This window comes from Maniola hyperantus, chromosome 17 (assembly GCF_902806685.2).
Source record: "Maniola hyperantus chromosome 17, iAphHyp1.2, whole genome shotgun sequence".
In the NCBI taxonomy this organism is placed as follows: Eukaryota; Metazoa; Arthropoda; class Insecta; order Lepidoptera; family Nymphalidae; genus Maniola; species Maniola hyperantus.
In genome coordinates this window covers 9,347,241-9,369,969 of record NC_048552.1, presented here as the reverse complement: position 1 = coordinate 9,369,969, position 22,729 = coordinate 9,347,241, and the positions used below count along the sequence as shown (strand labels likewise).

General features: G+C 34.6%; 1 protein-coding gene across 9 annotated transcripts in view; it reads right to left on the bottom strand.

Annotated features, from left to right (window-relative positions):
* The window catches only part of unc-13, a 394,380-nt gene that overhangs the window by 47,446 nt on the left and 324,205 nt on the right, over nt 1-22,729 (bottom strand). For 3 of the 9 annotated variants that reach the window (XM_069504114.1, XM_069504112.1, XM_069504113.1), the window contains exons 18-21: nt 3,985-4,028; nt 3,809-3,899; nt 2,320-2,394; nt 1,586-1,805 (exon numbers count right to left, since the gene is read on the bottom strand). In XM_069504114.1, coding sequence (XP_069360215.1) covers nt 1,586-1,805; nt 2,320-2,394; nt 3,809-3,899; nt 3,985-4,028 — 430 coding nt within the window. Of the gene's footprint in view, nt 1-1,585; nt 1,806-2,319; nt 2,395-3,808; nt 3,900-3,984; nt 4,029-6,318; nt 18,224-22,729 lie in introns of those variants that run through there. The other 6 variants (XM_069504108.1, XM_069504109.1, XM_034977560.2 and 3 more) reach the window with 3 other exon arrangements.

The following is a 22,729-nucleotide window of genomic DNA, read 5'->3' as shown; positions in this document are numbered from 1 at the left end:
TTTTTGGAGGCTATCTGCATGCCTTTCAGCCCGATCTGTCCATTAGTTTGAGCTGTGCGTTGATAGATCTGTCAGTCACTTAACTTTTCCTTTTAAATATATTTACATTGGAATTCATAGTCAAGATGCTTCTTTTCAACACTTCAGACAATTCAGACGACATTTGTGTCATATTCAACCTTCATACCATTCTATAAGGTTTAATATGGCACATGCCGTCTGAATGGTACCCTAAAGGAGCCCCTATCTTGTTTTGACTATAAATTCCAGTGTTAGATATTAGACGTTAAATTTTTTGAGCAGTGTAAAGATGCAAATGTGTGGACGAATAACGACCATTAAACTTTTTGCAGAATCTTGAAATAAACATGACTGCCCTCGGCGTGGTTGTGCAACAAAGATCTTGTCTAAGATGTGACCCACTACGAGAGCATCTTGACACTACTTCAACTTAATAAGGGGAACGGCGCTTTGCCGCTGCCAGAAAGTAGAAAACATCGAAAGCGTAAGTTTTAACTTCATGATGTAACGATCTTATACTGGGGTCGTGAACGTGAATTATTATATATTATATGAACTTTGTTTTTTGTCCAGAATAAAATAATATTACAGTACACGGCAGAAACTAATGTGCATCGACCTTAACAAGGAGATAGCGGATTTGTAGAGCATTGTCTCTGTCATTGAGACCGACAAAACGTCATATAGGTATGAGTGACAGAGACAATGCTCTACAAAGCCAAAATGACATTCTAAAGGCCTATGTAAAATATTTTCTGCTGCGTACTGTAAGTATATTGACTTCCGTGACAATAATAGATTGCACATAATTTACTTACTTAGATAAAATTATTTACTTTATTTACTTAGATAAAAATATTGTGAACGATGACCATAATTAAGTAAAACTATTTGCTGTCCCGTTGAACCCATACCACAGAATATATAATAGTACTAACGACCATACCTACTCATTCTACTATCATACCGGTGTATTTGATAATTGGTAATACGTAAAATATTTGTAGTCTAAAATCTGTTTTGTGATTCTTACAAAGCGAGATGAGTAGAATAAAATATATAGGTATTTGAAAACACAATTTTGCAACGCTCTGTTTCGGGTTCCATAATGAAATTATTGTTTCGGACGTTTTTGATAGTAAAATTAGTTATACAATGAACCACAAGCTAAAAGTTCGCTATAGTCTGCCAAAACAGACAAATCTATATGGTACAAACTGCAGCGTTCTATATGCACCACCGCCTGCCCTCCCACTAGTAAAGAAGCAAAAAAACGAACAATAAACACCACCGACAAATCTTACATAACACACTTAACATACGTTTTGCTTCGACATCAAAGCTTGCTTTTCCTGCTTCTTTAACAGTGGGACAACGGGTGATGTAGATCAAACGCTGTACGTTGTCATACAGATTTTTCTGTTTGGGTGGATTACAGTGAATTGAGTTTATGGTGCTTTGTATATCATGGACTTCCGCAAAGTAACACCTATTTATATCCGACATGTAAAACCAATTACCAAATAGTGCATCTTGAATACAGTAAACATAAAACAACACTTACTCTGAAGACAGTCAGCGTTGAGCAAGTCTTTGCATTTTTCGTGGCACTTAACCCCACACTCTGTGCACCTAACTCCTTGCCTTGCGATACCCCAAAGCAATCCTTCGCACTCGTAACAGTACGTGGGAGATGTCGCTGTCCATAACACAAAGTTGTGAGGTGTCGTCGAGGAAATCGGGTAGATCAACGCTTGTAAAGTCTTCTTGTAAACGTGCATTTTCTGTAACACACTTTATGAATTAGATCACTGGAGTAATAAATAAGTAAATAGAAGTTTCTTTGAAATAACAACTGATAAAGGAAATTACGCTAAGTAAAATAAATAAGAAACTAAACTTATGTGAACTATTTCTGCATGGTTCTACATTAGTTGAAACCTTACAGCAGCAGCTCATGTAATAGCAGTGGAGCCTGTTGACTATCATGATCTCGACTTTTTTGGTACTGGCCAGCACCTGATAAGGGATGCTTATATTTCGCACATGACTGCAAAGGAGCACTAATATAGTATCAGCAAACATCCCTAACGCATCACAGAAACAAGACAGCCCCATCAAAGTCCTTAACGGATTATTATCTTCAATTGCCTGATCAATATAATTTTAGTTTAAAAAATAAATCCAATTTATCTATTCCAGTATATAAGCTGGAATTTAAATTATAAGCATCATCTTCTTTTAAATTGACGCTATCTTTTTAAAATTATTAAGGTAGAATAAAACATAAAGTATTACCAATTCTTCATCGTTCAAGGTTGCTCGATGTACGGCTGATGTCAAACCGGCATTCCTTTTCGTCGCAGCCATCGTCTATTTGAAAACAATAAACATTAACAATATGTTTACATTTGTTTAAAAAAATCTACAAAATAATCTGTTTTACTTTTATGATTGTTATCTATTCTATGATAAAATATATTCTAGAAACTTTTCTCTCAATCTCAAGTATTTTTAATTATACTACTCATGCTATAAGTGAAAGCTGTAATTTAAGCCTGTTTTCATTTTATTTTAGTTTATTACTACGAACGTTTATGTATGTAACAAATACAAGTTAATCCGATTTTAAATTGTTGCAGTATTTAGAAGAATAATAATAATTTATTTATTTATGAAATATGCATATAAATAGGAGTAAATCTTGTGCAAATTTCTTTTTTAATAAAAGATATGACAGCACAAAAATCATTTTCAGTAGCCTCGACTCATCGAGGGGTTATGTATTAGCAACTAAATGTTGGATTCTTAAATTAAATTTATAGTAAGCTCGTGCATAAACTTCCAAGTTTTAAGTAGATGTACCTACCTAGTAATTGTAGTTATATTAGTAATTGTAGTAACATGTTTAAAATAATTGGTAGCAAAGTAGCTGCAGTCTCATGCAAACGTGTAAGGCATACAATTCTGAAGAGTAGATAAAATAATAGGAAAATTAATTTCATATTATTAAAAGCAGTAACATCAAATGTCAAAAGATTTTCATGCATAGAAAAGAATGTTTTATTGGGAAAGAAATACCTTGAGAACCTGCGGGTCCACGGTTAGGGGTAAAATGCAATGAGATTATTAATTTAGATCAGGAATTTTCAGTTGCAGTTTTTTGGTTCCGCTACGCTATTATAAGATTTCAGGTGACCTCTATGTTCATTATACATTGCGGGTAGATTGGTGTTGAGAGGCCGTCTAAAATTAGGTAGGTAAAGTTCACCTACACAAATAGTATTAGAAGGGAAACACATAAATTACAGGTAACATAATACATCAAAGAAGAAAGAAGGGCTTAGGTATAATATAGACTGCTCCAAAGTCTTTAACAAAATCATCAAATTAAAACAATTCACGAAGAGATCTAAGAAAGGTAGAGCAACTTTTACAAAGGAATACATTTAAATAAGTTGCTTATATATTTTTTAAGATAAAACAAAATCTCCCCGTGAATTGTTAATCAGTATAATGTGGAAATTTTCCGTTGAGAAGAAAACATTTATTACGCGCCTAATGTTACTAAGCATCAGGAAGCGTACGTCGATGCGAGCCGTAAACATTTACGACCAGTTTCAAATATCTACCTTTAAACAATCTACAAACCCCATCACCTCTTTTTCTGAGCATATTTCCATACAAAGATAAGATAGTCAATTGAAACCGGCCAGAAAAATAAATAGATCTATTAGCTCCATTTTGATGTAAGTAATTGACATAGAATAAGAAAAGTGTTACTTACAAGTTCGGATACCAGTGGTATGGATTTCCTTCTAGGCCGTATGTCTGGCATACTGTCAATATTGCTATAAAATGGATTATCTCCAGGATGCCTAAAAGTGAAGTTTACAATTAAGCATAATTTGGAATAATATTCAAGAAAAAAATATATTTTTCAATATTAATGTTTAGTCATACCCATTTCCTCGACCGCCTTGCTCGTTGAATCCACCGGTGCCATTCTAAAAATAAATAAAAATAACAATTAGAAACAAAAAAATAAAAACAAAAAAGCTAACAGTTTATTAATAACAAAATTAAAATGAAATACAACAACAATATTAAAACTAAATTGATACAATTTTCATATAATTTAATCAAAATTAATTTTCAATAAACTGATTTGCATTAATGGATTTGTAACTTATATTATAAGACCACAGTATGGTCAAAAACTGTTTATTCAGTTATAATAGTTAGTCAATAAAGCAGTAATAGCAAATATGAAAATTATATCGTTAAACAATAATTACTATTTTATACCGCAAATGGAGAATTAACACACTTACAACGTACCTACTCGTAGCTAGGTTAACTTGTTAACAAATTATACTTAGATTATTAAAATGGTAGATGCTTTTGTGGTTCTATTTTTCTTATCAGTATTTGATTTAAAGCAATGTTAGTCTGGCTAATAACTGACTAAAGGCTATTATACGCCGAAGCAACGACAAGCGACGATACGTCATGCTAGCAAATGTAACAACTTCATGTTGTAGAATTGGAATTTCGCGGTACGTACGACAGACTGCTATTGCTATATTTTAAATTATTGTATCATGCGGCGTGTGGCATGCTTAAATGTCGCACTGTGTTGCTCTGGCCCATAACAGCCTTAATAGACAATAGGCTAAAGCAGGAACTGATATAATGTCCCGTAGCAATGATGCTCACCCCTCCAAAGCGCTTCGTAATAACTGCTCTTAATGATTTTTTAGTCTTGTACGTATTTTAAAGACGTGTAATATCTAATTTTCTAGGTTAACAATGTTAGTACATATAGTGCTTTCTAAATTTTATCATGTGTCGAAAGCTATATACGAATGAATGACCTAGGAAATTTTACATCTAGACTACAATCATTTTATGTATTCATCGCTTAATGGTTATATGCGTATTTTTTGTAAGAATATTCAGCAAGAATTACATATTTTACTAAGCATAATTTTATTTTAATTTTTTATTTCATCATCAGTTTTATTGAAATTACGCATGTAAATTATTTTGAATCATACACACTAAAATAATTTTTATTATCTTTGGGTAAATATTTTATTTTATGCTTTAATCCTTCAAAATCATTCACTACATATTATTAATATATAACATTATTATTAAATATATTAATATTGATAAAAGCATCATAATAATATTATGGTCATGGCTCATGATAGTTGTTCTCTTTTATGAATAAGAGTTAAGACAAATACAATAGTTTATTTATGATATGATGTGATATGACGGCGCATGATTTTGTACCTTATATTTTTCCCAGGCTATTTAATGAAATTAAGTTTAATGGTGATGTCACACATGTTATGTATATTAAAAGCGAATTAGCGCTTGGCACTAATTCAAATTTTTTCTAAGCCTACGAATACTGATTATTACTTATATTTCTTATAAAGAGTATAATATTTTATTTAGGTATACAATTACTTTAAGCAATGTATAATATGAGAATTCAGTTCCGAATTAATATTTCTCAAGCTTTTTATAAAATTTCCAAATGTCCATTCGTGTAAATCTTAGAAAGTCTTTAGTACCAATTACAGAAGTAAAACCTAATTATTGCCTCAAACGTATTCAGCTTTAGTAGTATAAATGTATATTATAATAATGCAAGTAGAGGTATATTACAATAATGTAGGTACCCCTATAAAAGTTTATCAAACTTTAGGCATTCAAACGTCGTAAATTCGTACTGCACAGTAATGTTTCATTGTCAGAAATATTGTTGAAACAGTGAATTCGTAGAAGTATTCTCAAAATGACCATTATATTTTTATTCCAGTTTTTATTATAAAATCTATAAATCATCGGTGTGCTCAATAATACTAGTGATCGAGTTAATAAACAAAGTCACAACCATTAACCTGTTGGCTCTTGTGTTTACAAAGAATATTGTTTATAGCTGCAGGTGTCGGTAAATTTTATAAACATAATATTATATAGATCAAAGATTTTGTAGATTCTTTTAATATTATAAAGTAAGCACGTTAATGATATCCAAGACGTATCATACCAATGCATAAGCCTAACTTTGCTACTAGCCTATTTTATATAGATAATAGTAACTATTCAAAACTTATAACATATTCAGAAACAGTCAAGTAGTCCGTTGAGTTTCTGTGAAAGTATTAAGTAACTATGTAGATCATAATATTTCAAGTAGTTTTTCAAAATATTACTCCAATTTAGTGCTTAGCTTTTAACTCTAATTTCGTGAAATTTTTGCATAAGATAACTTACACCAGCACTAACTTTATCCTTTTCTGTAGAGGGAGTTGTCTCAGCTGGTGTTTCTGTTGTTTTCTCCTCAGCTTTTCGATCTTTCAGAGCTTTAAGTAGTTTCCATTTACTCCCCACTGGAGCATCTTGTTGCGGCGCAGGTTCAGCTGCAGCAGGACCTTGTTGTGATTGCGGAGTATCATAGTCCTCTTCAAACTCGTCTCCACTTTGTACTGGACTATCCGGTCCTGATGTCTCGCCCGAGCCCGAATCAGCATATGATTTGCCATCATCAGACTCTCCATCTGGACCCATATCGTCGAATTTATTTTCAATAGTAGGAAAAGTCGTAACCTCTTTCCACTTTTCCTCTGAAGGTGCCTCATCATATTTCACCTTGACTGTCGCTGTTTTAAGTTTTAATTCGCGTAATACAAAAGACATTTTTTCTTTTAATATTTCTTTAGACTCAGCTATAACTTCTTCTTCAAATTCAGGCTCTTCTGCTAACGTTTTTACTCTCTCTGCTTCTAACTGTGACTGATGTTCCATTTCTTCTAACTTTCTAAGCTCATAACAGTACCACTCATCTTCCGAATCAATGCTATCTTCTGTACTTTGACGTCTAGATGATACTCTTGATCCACTCCTCCAAGAATGCGTACTTTTACTATCATCGTCTTCATGTTTGTTCGGAATTTCTAAACTTTGTTGATGTCTTGGCTGAAATTTATTGGGCATACCTCGCACACTTTGAATCGAAGGACTGCGTTCCGAAAAGGCAATCGATTCTTCTGGGACTGAACTGCTTATTATTTCTGGTGGACTTGATTTGGGTGGACTTCTTTTAGTTAGTCTTTTATTTTTCTGGGGTTGTTCTTCAATAAATTCTTCTGGAATATTTGATTCAATTTTAGGAGGAGACGTATCAGATATTTGATCGTCAGATACAGATGATGATTTTCGTAGTCGATATTTACCTAATGCCCTAGATACTGCAAATTCTTGTGAACTACCATTGTAAGATTTATTATTATCAGGAACTCCTTCATCTCCTGATGCTGATGCTTTTTTGACATCTCCTACAGTAGCAAACAACGAAGTAGGAGAACGATTTTCATCCTTGAAATCATCTTCAAAAGGATCTATATTGGATATATCGGTATCAATATCGAGCTTTTCTAATTCAGTGATAGTATCACTTTTCATTTGACTAACACGAGCAAAATGGAAGTCTATATCATCACTTTTATCTCTAGGTAAAGTATTACTTTGAAATTTTTCATTTTCTTCTATAATACATTCACTATCATCATCTTGAAATTCTACACCTTGATGTTGAAGTTCTTGAATCATTTGCTGTTGTTCAACTATTTCTTGGTTATTCACTTTTCGTTGTTTAGTTTTTGTTGGTACTTTAGCAAAAACGTTACCTTCATGTGTAGAATCGGAAAAAACACTATCACTATCCTCAGATTGAGCACTAGATCGCCCACCAGACCATTCTGTTTCAGATGTTTCAGGATCTGAAAGCGATTGGTGACTTGCTTGCTGTTTTCTTCTAGCTTTTTGTAACAGTCCTGACATAGATGCAACCAAGTGATACTTCTTTTTTCGTCTCTGAGCAGATAATAGTCTTTCTTTCAATGTTTTCTCTTGTTGCGTTTGATCAGGTACTGTATCTACACCAGACGGTAAAGAATGCGACCTATGTTTTTTTGGTAAATGTAAGTCTGGCAGCCAATGACTCATGGATGACATTGCAGATTTCAGTGATGAAGTTCTTTTAGGTTTTTTTGTTTGTTTATCCTGTGATTTTCCTTTTATATTTGAAGATATTGATAAATAACCCGATTCTGAAACTAACACACCTGTAGAATCTACATATTGTTCTTTTCGAAGTAAAGTTTGTTCCATTTCTTTGTCGTACCCTTGGACATCATTAAGTGGGTCTCCATTTCTTTGATCATATTGTTGTTGCTTAAAATATTCTTGTTGTAACTGATTTTGAAATTGCTTTCTCTCTGCTATATTAAGAGAGTGTGATTTTAAGCTAGATGTATCTACTGAACTAGTGGGCGACCTATTACTTCGCCAGGATATTTGATCTTCTAAAGATGTTCGCTTTGGTGAATCATATCTACTAGACGTCGGGTAGTAAGAAAGCGCATCAGTTAAATTTCCTGTTGGATATCCAGACCTGTGATTATTTGATTTATATCCATTTTGATGAAAGTGGACATCATTTGATCCTAATGTGTTTGCTCTTGTCAGAGGTTTTTTAATTACATTTGCTGCTGACATCACAACGGTTTGTGCATGATAGCTAGGTTCTGGGGGATAAGGATCAATTGTTTGCTTAGGAACCGGCTCCATAATTTCATTTCTATCTAATAACTCGGAAAAACGTCTATCTTCTGAAAGCATTCCCCTTGGCGTGCTATATACGGTAGTAAAAATTGGTTGCCTATTGCCTGCCACAGAGTAAATTGAAGGTGCTTCATTTTGATAATAATAATCAATATTACTAATAGAACTTTGACTAGATATTGAATACGGAATATCGCTTTTTAAAAAACTAGAATCCATTGTTTCTTGCATCCTATTTATATCCATTGATGCATCTTTAAAACTCTCACTTTTCCTCAAATTGTAATCTCTTTTTATATCTTTTTCTTCAAACTGATATGAATCAACTAATGTTTCCAAATATGGTTTTGATTCTGTTTCATATGATAGTCTTTGAACTGACTGTGGAGAAGGTATTCTTACTCTATGGCCATCATTCACTGAATGAACTACTCTTCCGGTTTTAGGTGAACCTGGACTTTTTTCTAAACTAGACCAACCACTCATTGAGGAAAGACCTGAGTCCGATTTTGCTGCTACAATATTAGTGCTATCTCTTTTTAAATGTTTTGGTGATGTTTTTGGAGATTTCGGCGATCGTGGACTTAAACGTAAGTTATCGGCTGGAATATTGGAACCTGTTGATAGCATAGATTGTTGAGCAGATAATAATTCATTATTATCTTCGATTGATGAAAAATGTGGAGCACCATTTGGTGGGGCAGGGGGTGGAGGACTAGGAGATTTTCTCAATCTATTTTGTTCAAAACTTATTTCTAGTATGTTATCTGAAGATACATCATATATCTCATGAACAGATAATGGTGAATGTTGCTCTGTGCCACTTTTATATATTTCACTCAATGTTTGGGTTGTACTTTTTGTTGAATAATAATTTTGTTTTGTAATATCTGTAACTTGATATGGGGAACTATATTCAAACCTTTCTCTTGACATAGCACTGGGTGATTTAGATGATTTCGCTGCTATTTCAGCATTAGCTACAGCTGAACTATAAGCTAATCGACCTGTTACTGTAGTGTAAGGTTCCGTTGTTGTTCTTTCATGTACGAATTTACGCCGAGGAGACAAAGATGGTTGTAAATAATCTAATGTTCTTTCGGAGACTGTATGTTCAGAAAGCGATAGCCTAGACGGAGACTTGTCTCTAACAGAATTATCTTTTGGTATAGTTAAAATAAAATCTTCAAAACTTTTCATCATATCATTTATACCCCAGTTTTCACCACCTGTGTATACATTTTTTAGTTGTTCATTTATAATATTTCCGTCTTCAACCAACGTTTTTGCTTCTATATCTCTATCTCTGTCACGTTTTGCTGTTATTTTTGGGTCAGGACTAAGGAGTCTTGTTTTCAAGTCTTTTAACTCTCTCGAATCTTTATGTAATTGAGTTGTCAACCTATCTAATTCATGTAATTTATCTACTGTAATTTGATCTATTGTACTTAAGTTAGATAGATGAACTATATCTCTTTCACTTATACCTGGACCACCTTGTAATCCGCAGTAATTTTTATAATCACTGGCGCTGTAAATTTGTCTAGATGTAGTTGGTATAATTTCTACTTCCGTTTCTTCTGGCGCTTCCCAAATCATGTCCAATTGTGAAGAAGGTCTGGAAGTTTCATCACATACCAAATCATCTCTATAAGCTTGATTTAAGCTTCTATAGAATGCCTCATTTGACTCCATGACCTCTTCTTGGTTATCTAATAAAACTCCACTTCTCCCTATATCTAATCCTTCTTCTATTCCATCTTCAACAGTGCCATTACCCAATATTTCTCTTATCACTTCTAGCCTTGACATAGGATCTCTAGATGTAACTGATCGACACGCATAAAAATCAAGAAGAGTAGATATTACACCCTGTTGATCTGCAAGCAAAGACTCCAGTCTTTCTAATCGATCCCACATTCTTACATATTCTTGGCTTAGAAGATCTAGCGCTCGCCACGCATATTTTAATTCAGTTTCCAGGATGTTAAGACGTGTACCAAGGCGTTCCATATAGTCGCTTATGATGTAGTCACCGGAGTAAGGGGGCAAATCGGGAGGTAAAGTGAGGGAGCCGATATCGTCCATATCGACCTCGGCACCCCCACTCCCTCCGCCCTCGTTTTCCTCCATCGCGTCGTTTGCACCTGCCCCAGCATTGTCGTGAATTTCGTGCATCATCTTCGGTTGGTACAGTGGGTTGAACATAACATCTCTCACTATAACTCATCCCATATCGTTTTAATTTTAACACTTTTCGCACAAAAAAGTTTCGCGCCACAGTTGGTTCTTTTTAATGTCATTTTATCACTTGCGACTTAACACATATTGTTTTTGTTTGTTAGTTTACTTTTATAATTATCACTAAAACTTGTTAACACTTTATGTATACTTTGTACTTAGACGGAATTAAATTATTATTTATTTTCATCAAAAATATACTTTTAAATATTGAAAATTGTAAATCACATTCCTGAAAGAAGTAAAAAAATGATAGTTAGAGTGGATTACTAGAGATCAAACTGGTTCATTCATAATAATAATTATATACTTGTATATAATTGTTATTGTGAACAGTAAGGGAGGGGTAGTAAACCTCAAAAAACAAGTAAACTGTTCCCTGAAACTGTATTCGGGAGTAGCAAAATAACTGTCAACATAATAAATATAGCTTAGTGAATAATTTTTTAACAATGTTTTTAAATTTCTTATCTGCCTATTAATTAATTAATTTGTAGTTTCCTTGTTTTAAGGAGGCAGCTAAGCGGTTCGTGTTTGATTCCACGTGAGCAAGTAATCCTCAGAGGTGGAAGGTGTCACCCGGCTCGGGAGAAGGAAAGGAGAGAGGAGCTGAACTAGGTTCGACCACCGCTTCGCTGAAAATATTTGAAGTTAGGACGGATTAGTAATTTGAACCCTTTTCAACTCTTACAGTGGTAAACAAACTTAAAATGGTAAGAAAGTATTTGCTGCAATTAATATTAATAATTTATAATTGCTTCATTTTAATTCATTTGAGAAATCATACAAGTAGAACACATAACAAGACCGCTTCTTAAAATATCTTAAGTGGTTTTTATTCTGATTTTTAGATTATTTTGGTTTCTGTAATGTTACCTAAACGAACCTCAGTTTTAGATACTAAATACAAATTTTCCCATTTTCACAGTCGATAAGTTAAGTAGTCATAAACAGTGATAAACATAAACTTCTATCTGAAAGCATCGATATAAAATGTTAGGTACTTTTTCATCAAAGTCTGGAATCCATACTTCCATATCCATACATACTTCCATACTAATATTATAAATGCGAAAGTGAGTCTGTCTGTTTGTCTGCTAGCTTTTCACTTATGAAATTTGGTACACAGTTAGCTTACATCCCGAGAAAGGACATAGGCCACTTTTTATCCCGGAAAATCAAAGAGTTCCTTCGGGATTCTTAAAGGCCCATCCATTTAACCATTTAATTTATATGAAATTTGGTACAGAGGTAGCTTGCGCTCTGGAAATTGACATAGGCAACTTTTTATCCCGGAAAAGCAACAAGTTCCCACGGAATTTATAAAAACCTAAATCCACGCGGACGAAATCGAGGGCATCATCATCAGTACTAAATATTTTGATTATAGCGTATGGTTGTCTCGTATGTAATCGATTTTCAATAAACTTGTCGTTAGTCACTAAAAACAGACTCTGGAGACGGAAGAACGATATAGCTTTAACAAAGTTCGTCATATATAAAGTCTTCATTCATTCATTCGCATTCTTAAATAGCAGCATAATAAATAATTTTAATTATAATTTGTTATTTAATGTATTTATTTTAGACACTTTTTCATTACATTAGAAGTTACTAGTTGCATATCTAAATATATAAAAGGAAAAGGTGACTAACTGACTGACTGACTGATCTATCAACGCACAGCACAACTACTGGACGGATCGAGCTGAAATTTGGCATGCAGATAGCTGTTATGGACGTAGGCGTCCGCTAAGAAAACATTATTGGAAATTCAACCCCTAAGAGGGTGAAATAGGGGCTTGAAATTTGTGTAGTCCACCGGGACGAAGTCGCGAGCATAAGCTAGTTCTACATAATATTATAAACTGGGTAACGAATTGTGCAGAAGTTGCCTCGAATAAAGATTGTTCTTTCTTTTTATTAAAAAAAATGACCTAATTAACTTTTTTGTACTCTCACAGGACAAAGCTCGGCCTTTAAGCTTGAGTGGAGACACAATTATGACCTAATTACGTATTTTTATTATTATTAAAAGATGCATAAAAACATTGTTGCAGCAAAGGTGCTGGTAGTATATCTCTAGTGGACAATATGTTGTTTTCGTCTGAGGTCACAAGTTCGTTTTCCGGCTAGGCTAAATTGGTAACTCATTATTATTAAAGGACGAGGTGGGAGGCTTCAACTAGTTCCCATCCTTCCTAACCACGGACCACTACTAGAAGGAAAACTTTTCAAGTTAGCATTTTCCATATTAAAATGTACCATCACAAATTAGAATGCAGGCAAGAGTGATCTAAAGAAGATAATTTCACATCGCAGTATCTAGTGCGTATTATAAACAAGGTAACGTATATGCATAAATGAATCGTCACACATTGTAGGAAAAATGTTAAATGTATGTATATTAACTACAGTGGATATGAATAGGGAAGCTTTAAAAAAATGGGAGACCTAAAAGACAATAGATTAAACAACTTGAACTATAACGTAATGTCCGTCAATATTAATACTTTCTTTACATAATCAACCCATCGCCGGCCCACTACAGAGCATGAGTCTCCTCTCAGAGTGAGAAGTGTTTTGGCAATAGTCTACCACGCTGGCCATGTGCGGATTGATAGACTTCACACACCTTTGAAAACATTATGCAGGTTTCCTCACGATGTTTTCCTTCACCGTTAAAGCAAGTGTCATTTAATTAATTAAAACGCAGCAACAGCTCCGAAAAGTTAGAGGTGCGTGTCCGGGATCGAGCCCCGACCTCCGATTAGAAGGCGGACGTCCTAACCACTAAGCAATCACAGCTTTCTTTATATACTTTTCATAAAATCAGCTCCATGCTGTATAGTCTTTTCTACGCGGGCAAAAAAGTTTCACAAAAAAAATACAGTTTGATGAAAACAAAACACAAAAAAAATAATCTTATAGACTCTAACTCTTTTATAACTCCTTCATCCTAGGTGATAATAGGAACATAGGCAGTTTCATACAGAAAAGGAAAACTCCTCCCAGATACATCAATGTCTTAATTTAAAAATCTTTTACGACCAATGCGAGGGGATCCCTAAGTAATTTTCTAACTAAATTAGTGGCAATGAACCGAGGGGGTATAAAGTTCCCTAGAATAGGTCGCTATTCTAGGGGACTTTATACCCCCTCCAATTGAAACGGTTGGAGACTGGACAAAATCGACTGAAACTTTTATTCAACACTAATTGGATTTGTAGATTTCCATCGGAAATGCACAACGCAGGTTTTATTAGCCTTGTTACGTAGCTTTTAAACGAATTGTTGAAGTCACTTTGTCTATCTAAGGCTGAATTTTTCTTTCTTTTTTTAAAATTCAAATACGTTCGCCCTTGACTGCAATCTCATCTGGTGGTAAGTGATAACGTAGTCTAAGATGGAAGCGGGCTAACCTGGAAGAGTTATGGCAGTCTTTACTAAACCGTTTGGTTGCTCGAACTCTCGAACTAAATGACTATTGGTCATGATCGTAATGCAGCCTTGATACAACGGGTCTTCTTTCTTTCTTCTTTCTTCGCTCTGGGCTGGTTTCCGCACTTAAACGTTTCCGTCTGTTGTGCGTGCATCGCCCCTCCCCGCCGAAGTCTTCACTCCAGCCATTCAAGCTCGCTCCAGAAGCCAAATAGACTACCCAGGTTGCCGAGGGCTTCATGGAGTGAGATCGGGGAACCTAAATTGCGCTCGCGTTGATCTGCTACGCCCGTGCACTCCAGGAGTACGAGTGATACAACGGGTTTTTCAGGAAGGGTTTTTCAGGAACAGTTATTTTAACAAGCCCCAGTATCAGTATTTATATATATTACATAACTTGAAAAATAGCAACTTTTATGCAAACCTTAAATCTATATGTTGTATCTATCTATATATCTATCTGTATGTATGGAATTTCCAAAATTTGTGAAAGAAATATTAAATTTTTAACTGAAAGCCCAAATATACAAATTTTCTAGGATATAATTGAAAAATGGCAGACTTTCATACAAATTATCGCCCCTTAGAGGTGCAATTTCAATTTTTTTTCAATGATTGCCTAAGTCATAAAATAAACCTATGCTGTCAAAATTTCAAGTTAGGCTGTGCCATCTTGAATCACTGGCATAGTACGTCAAAGAACAAAACTGACAGGAGTAGGCACACCGCACAAGACTTGCTAAAGTCCCACGGGAAATTATCTTCTAATTATATAAAAGGAAAAGGTGACTGACTGACTGACTAATCTATCAACGCACAGCTTAAACTACTAGAATTTAGCATGCAGATAGCTATTATGACATAGGCATCCGCTAAGAAAGGATTTTTAAAAATTCAACACCTGAAGGGGTGAAATAGGGGTTCAAAATTTGTGTAGTCCACGCGGACGAAGTCACGAGCATAAGCTAGTTATGTATAAGTGTCATGCTAAGTATGCTGAGCGTACAATAAGAAGCCATAAAACTGTTTCGATTGGCCAATGCTGAATGGAAACTTACTAGATTAACGCTTATGAACCATTATAACCATTATAACCATTATAGGTATTAAGGAGAGTCTGTCTGAGTTAAATCTCCAGTGGAAGAGCCTCAATTTATCGCGCAGAATAATAGGCTATTAATAAAAGACTCTTGCTACTAATAATAAACGGTTCAATAGTTGCTTAACCCTGCGTGAGACTAGCCAACATAAATCAACTGTCGTGAAAAGTTGAATTATAGCTTAAATCGCTCCATTAAATTGTATCGTAAATTGTGGGAAAGCGTAATGGTTTTATTTTAGTTTTTGTACTAGATACAAATAAAATATTAGGTTATTATATGTGTTCAATTTTTTTTTAAACACACCGTTAACAGCTTTTCGTCCTTTTGTTTAACATTTTCTCCTTGCTTAAATGTTTGCAATATAACAGTAATAAGTGTGTCTGCCTATTTGTCCGTCATGACAAAGTCGCGGGCATCATCTACTTAGTACAGAGATAGTAGGCATCCTGGAGACGAACATATAGGTTAATTTTTATTCCGGAAAACCAAAGAGTTCCCGCGAGGTTATTTAATTTAAAACCTAAATCTTTGTCCACCAACCAGAGCAATAGAGATGAAACTGCTTTTTACTAAAGTGAAATCACAGAATGTCTTTTTGTATGTAACTTAATTTTCATGAGTAATACAAAATCATTAGTTAAAAGAACATAATATTAAGTAGGTACGCTAAAGCAAACTTTAATTCATATGAAAACAAGCTGCCCCGGCGAACTTCGTACCGCCTAACAGTCGATTTTTTTTTCAGGATTTTTTTAAAATATTACTCTCCGTAAGAACCATCCTCGTACTTCAAGGAATATTATGAAAAAAGAATTTGCGAAATCGGTTCAGCTGTTCTCGAGATTTGTGATCAGCAACAAATTCAGCGATTTATTTTATATTCTTTTTGTATGTAACTTAATTTTCATGAGTAATACAAAATTATTTGTTAAAAAAACATAATATTAAGTAGGTACGCTAAAGCAAACTTTAATTCATATGAAAATACAGTTTCATTACATAAAAAACGCAAAAGAAGGCCAGGTTCCACCTGGTCCGAAAATTTAAATTTCGGTTTTAAAATCAACACTTCATTCATGCGACCAAAACGTAACAAACCGAAAGAGGTCAATTATATCAATTCAACGGCCCACTTTATCGTAACAGGAAGAATAATATTTTATACGCTGTCGAAAAGGCACAAATCATCAATAATTGTAGGTAACGGGTGCCAAGTTTCGCTATCCACCATAAGCGTTCTATCACACTAAATACGTTTCGTGAGAAGGAAAATTGTTCTATTTTTTATAGAAAAACATAAAGGGGCGTCGACAAAGTGTTTTGAACATACGACTACAGACTTATTGATAATGTATTGGTACCTTCAAAAGAAGAGTAAATAGGCATCATCTATGCAGGCGTGCTTCACCTTAGGCTGCATCATCTCCTACTGTTTGGTGTGATTGCAGACGTCTAAACACAGATCAATCCTGCAAAATCACAGTGTGCGAGACGCGAGAAGGATTGTACCCCTGATGACGGGCTACGGAGCCACTGGTACCGACCGATAGAAGTCGGAAGAACTTGAATAATTTTTTTAGTAGTGAATCAGACGTTTGTATGTAAGTGCCATGACCGAAAGATGGCTCACAAATATCAAGGGATCGTTTATATGCATTACAGTGTCAATAAATACAGATGTACCTAAATGTATATGCTGTAATAAACGTAATAGACTTATCAGCAGATTTTGCGTTTAAACTATCGCAATCAGGAGATCTACCGTTTTATTTTCATATCCGTAGTATATAAACATGCATGGACAGAGCTAGTGAAACCGATGACTTAGAAAGCTAGTGGAGTGCTCTCGCAACGTTGCCAATCGTCATAAGTGGAGGAGCATCGCATAAGAAGTGGTGCGACTTAAAAACAAGGAGGCTGGCTAAAGTGATGTCTACCTAGAAGAAGATATATAACTATTTCTAACCACACACGCAGTGTGGCAGGAGATTTTACACAATATGGTAACTTTAAGTTTACGTGATTAATTATCATGACTACATGATTGTGTTGCAAATTCAGCAATTTAACATCAGAAAGTGTATACAATAATTCCCAATCTGAATAAACGATTCGAGTTTGAATTTGTCTTTTCGGTTAAGAGCTATAAAAGCGATAAAACTTTTGTAAAACTATTTTACCTGATTTAATGTTTTTTAAATTTTAATTAAGATTTAAGTTTATTTAATAGAATTGTCTATCCTATTTTATGTAATGTAATATTGGTAACAAAAACGCGACATGACAAAACGTCGCGAGGCAATTTGTCCAAGTCTAAGAGAGCTCTAACAGTACTCGAGATTATTAAGGAATATGGAGCGAATGAAAATGCAGCTGTTGGCAGTAATTCAAAAGTTACCAGATGCGTCTGGATTGTTTCATAAACCTAGCTTAATAACCCCAGATGTCTACGCGACTATAAAATGCGTCGAAATTTTCATTGCATTCAGTCATGTTCTTCGAAGTTTACATAAGAATATAATGTAGGTATAGAGAAATTGGAAATTATAATATTAACATTACTTGTATTGGAAAAGTAAGGTTTCATTGCAATAATAGTTCATACACACACGAGTTTTTTTATTCTAAATAAGTAGTCAGGTGCAATACACACAACCGGAATAGAGGGGCATTGAGGTGTGCCAACTTTTTTGATAACACCACAAACTAAGCTTTATTTGCTTTGGTATAAAAGATTTGGTAAAGACAGAGGCAAGAGGGTCGCCCCGGTCGCTTCCTATGAGTCTCCTCCATATTTCGTTATCAGCATACTAATTTTAACTGTGTATCAATATAATATGTACGTATAAAGCTGATTTTAAATTATGAAAAAACACGACTCTACTCTCTTTCTTGCGCTCTACTTAGTCTGCATCCGCTAGCCTAAATAGTATTTTTTTTCTATTCACAAAAACTTTCCAGGAAACCTATGCAGGTAGGCAACCTATTATACGCAAACTCTAGATACTAGAACTAGATATAAGTAATATATTGCATTAGCATTCCTCCGCTTGACCTCCGCTTGGGGGACACTGGACATACGACATCAAAGGCAGGCGCCGCTGGATTCCGGCGGCGCAAGACCACGACGTGTGGAAGTCTCTAAAATAGACCTATGTCCAGCAGTGGATGACTATCGGTAACGACAACGATAACGATTAGTAATATATTATTATTTTGAAAATACTTAAATAGGAAGACGATTTTAAAGAGCACCTTTTATAAAAAATTATGAATTACGTTCATACAAAAACATTTTATAATGCTATCTTAGTAGCTGATAAGATGCTGTTTTAACAATTGTAGACAACATTTGCCAAGTTCACTATTTGCCATAAATGAACTCCAGATTATTATGGAGTGAAAGAAAATGCATCTGTTGGCAATAGTTCAAACAATGCCAGATGTGTACGCCCCGGGCCTTTCGTAACTATAGTTTAATGAACCCTAGTGGAGATAATATTTCAGCCCCTACAATTTCTTCATCGTGAATAATAAATTTTGTCGTGTGATTAAAAACAGAGAGCCCAGCGATCGGTTTGTATATTGCAAGGAAGCATTAACGAAATGAAAGACGCGGTTATGTTTATGTCTATAGTTTAGGTAAAAAAAAGTGTAGTCCTAATATTGTGAGTTATTAAGAAATTGTGAGTTTGCGTCTATGTAGAGGGTAATCTCCGGAACCACTACATCATTTTAAAAGTTAATTTAACCATTTCAAAGTTAAATATTCCAGATGGACATAGGTACATACTTAGACTAAGTATATAATATTATTATGAAAGATTTCCACTAGTATAAAGAGCACAATATTGCTCATTGTTGAAAATCAAGCATTGACTCGTAATCACACACACTTATTTACTTCTCGTCTGGTTTTAATTTACATTCTATATTATATTATGTCTTCGTATCCAGCCGTATCACATTTCGGTTTACTAACATTGTATTTATAAGTATTTCACGTACATTTATCTCTTTAAACACTAAGAAATTGTGCGGTGTGCGGGACGTTTCCTCCCCGATTGCCATATCGACCTGTCGCGTAATAATTGAGTTTTCTGTGGTACGGATAAGGTGCCGCGTTAAAACCAAATAGGCGTACAGACTACAGTATAGTGAAGATGTGTGTAAATTTAACGTACATTACATTCTTTAATAATAATAAATCGGAGAAACGTGCGTTCAAGTTTTGTTTTATTTACAAACAGTTTCCTTGGTTATAGGTTCTCCAAGTGCACTTGGTTAAGTGCACGTTAGTCATAAAAGCTTGCTTTCAGTTTAAACAGCCATAAAAAGAAATAAAGAAGTTTTACTGATCATGAAAACTCAATAGCTTAACAGTATAAAAGATAACAGAGAACTTTTCGCGTAGTACCTAATTTAATTACCCTCATTTTCTTTAACAGTTCGCCGCTTGATTGCAGTTTGCAAACTAAGCACCTATCACTCATTAGATGGCTAACGAGCAGCTTTTAGTTTGTAGAAAACTGCAATACTTCCCTTTTACATTTTTGTATCATTACCTACATTACAAGTTTTGAAGAACTTAACTTGCTTGAAACAGAAAGAAATTCAACAGTTTCTTAAGCCTATTTCAACTACATAGTTTAAGCTCGCGACGTCGTCCGCGTGGACTACACAAATTTCAAACCCGTATTTTACTCCTGACTGACTGATCTATCAAGGCACAGCTCAAACTGGACAGATCGGGCTAAAATTTGGCATGCAGATAGCTATTATGACGTAGACATCCGCTAAGAATGGATTTTTGAAAATTCAACCCCTAACTTGGTAAAAATAGGGGTTTAAAATTTGTCTAGTCCACGCGGACGAAGTCGCGAGAATAAGCTAGTTAGGTAACAAAGTACTTAGTGATAGTGTCTAGAGTGGCTAGTAAGTATTCATCGCACTAATTTTGGTAGTTTCCGAACGCGCCTGTCATTTAATACTCCACAAACTAATTGAATATAACTTTGTAGCGAACTAAATTACTCACTTCCTTTTTAGTAGTTTACGATATTGCAATTGAAATATGGTCTACACCTTCCGACTCCGTGACACGAGCTGTAGTACTGTAATGGTTACGTTACACGCAACAGTGTTGCATGGAATGTTGGTAACTATAAGGAAATTATTGTTGCGGAGTCATTAAAATATTTGTGTTTTGACTATAAAAATGTTTTTATTACTTATTTACCTAGTGATAACAAATCCTACCCCAGTATAGTTTGATTAAAATACTGAATTATTATAAGAAACTATCATTACATTATATACTTCCTGAACAATAAACAAAAACAAAATAATATGACTAATAATGGAAAATGCAAGAGAAAATGTCATAATTATGACTTATATAACATACAATATACTTAACGCTAATCGTTTATACGACTGTTCAATCTTACTAAGTGATTTAGGTTTTTTTTTTAGAATTCCATGGAAATTTTTGATTTTCCGGGACAAAAGTAGCCTATTCTGTCTCCGGAATACAATACACCTCTGTACCAAACGTCAAAATTGGTTAAAAGAATGAGCCGTGAAAAACTAGCAGACAAACAGGCAGACACGCTTTCGAATTTATAATATTATGTAGTATGGATAATTAATGCCAAAGTTTATAATTTGAGATCTTAATGATGTAGCTTATAATGAAAGAGATTATACAAAAAAACGGGCCGAATTGAGAACCACCTCCTTTTTGGAAGTCAGTTAAAAATAGAAACAATTCCATTTGAATTTTATCAGTTAATTTGTTAGTATTAGGTATATAGTGAGGCAGCGGATACGTCTGTAAGTTTTACTCAATAAGTAGTTTACACAATTAAATTTTAATATTTAATTTACTAATGTAAACATTATTTTTACTACATGTTTATTAATAAAAGTTGTCATTCAATTACGTCTGATTACGTATAAGCAACTTACGTAACAAAAACTTGCAGGTGCAATCGCGGCCTGAAAACAGCGAAGATAATTTCAATAGCAATAACCATGAGGTGATATCATAACCAAGTGCATTCCTATCAACAATAAAATAAAAAATAACTTCGCAGGCTTTAAAAATAACAATGAGGCAGTGGCAAAATGCGTTCCGTCTCCAATAACCATAACCGGGGTAGCAGGAAAATTGAATGTCGCATCATTCTCATGCAAAGTGCACAAAATACGACGGCCCAATCACAGCTGATATGAGAGAGGCGATACGCAAATCTTACGCCTCAGCGGCGGCATATTGAACGTGTACTTAGGTATTTCCGAAGAAAAATAGTTCACCTATTATTAGCATTGAGATATCAGCTCTCTATTCAGCATTTCTATCAGTTCTGTTGTCTGCAGTAATCAAAGCCATCCATATCCATACTCCATACTAATATTATAAATGCGAAAGTGTGTCTGTCTATCTGTCTGTCTGTCTGCTAATCTTTCGCGGCCCATCCGTTAAACCGATTTTGACGAAATTTGGTACAGATATAGCTTGCATCCCGGGGAAGGACATAGGCTACTTTTTATCCCGGAAAATCAGAGAGTTCCCACGGGATTTTTAAAAACATAAATCCACGCGGACGAAGTCGCGGGAAGCATCTAGTTTAATATAATTAGTGAAATGATCAAGTCTGTTCTGTTGATATAAAACTGAAGTTTTATAAATAAAACTGTAGTTAGTATAATACATTAGCTGTTTTCAGATGGCACAGGTAATAAAAAAAACTATAAGGTGAATACGGACATATCGAGCGAGAATTCAACGCGTCGAGTCATTACCATTCCATTCAGTTTTGTTCAGTTCCAGTCTGAGTATTTTTTCGCCAATTTCGTGAAACGGCGCTCGACGGTTGCATTTTTGTCTTTTTAAACCCTCTACTTTTTTGACTCAATCTCTTGTAAAAATTGCTCGACTGTCCCTTTTCGCTGTTCGAGCTTTTTGTTCCGATATTGGAAATGGAATTAACGCTTTTACCATACAGGTGCGATATCCGAGAATTCCGATTTTGTTGTAATCTGCTTCTTTGTGGGAATCCATGACCAAAGTGCAAAACAAGCTTAGTTTGTTTGAAAAAAAGGTTACAATTATATATTTAAGAAAAATATTTTTTTTTTAATCTGAGAAAAGTTTGGCCGTAGGCTACATACTTGCGGGTTGGCAAACTTCACACATCTTGAGAGCATTATGGAGAACTCTCAAGCAGCGGGTTTCCTTACGATGTTTTCCTTCATAGTTAAAGAAAGTGATA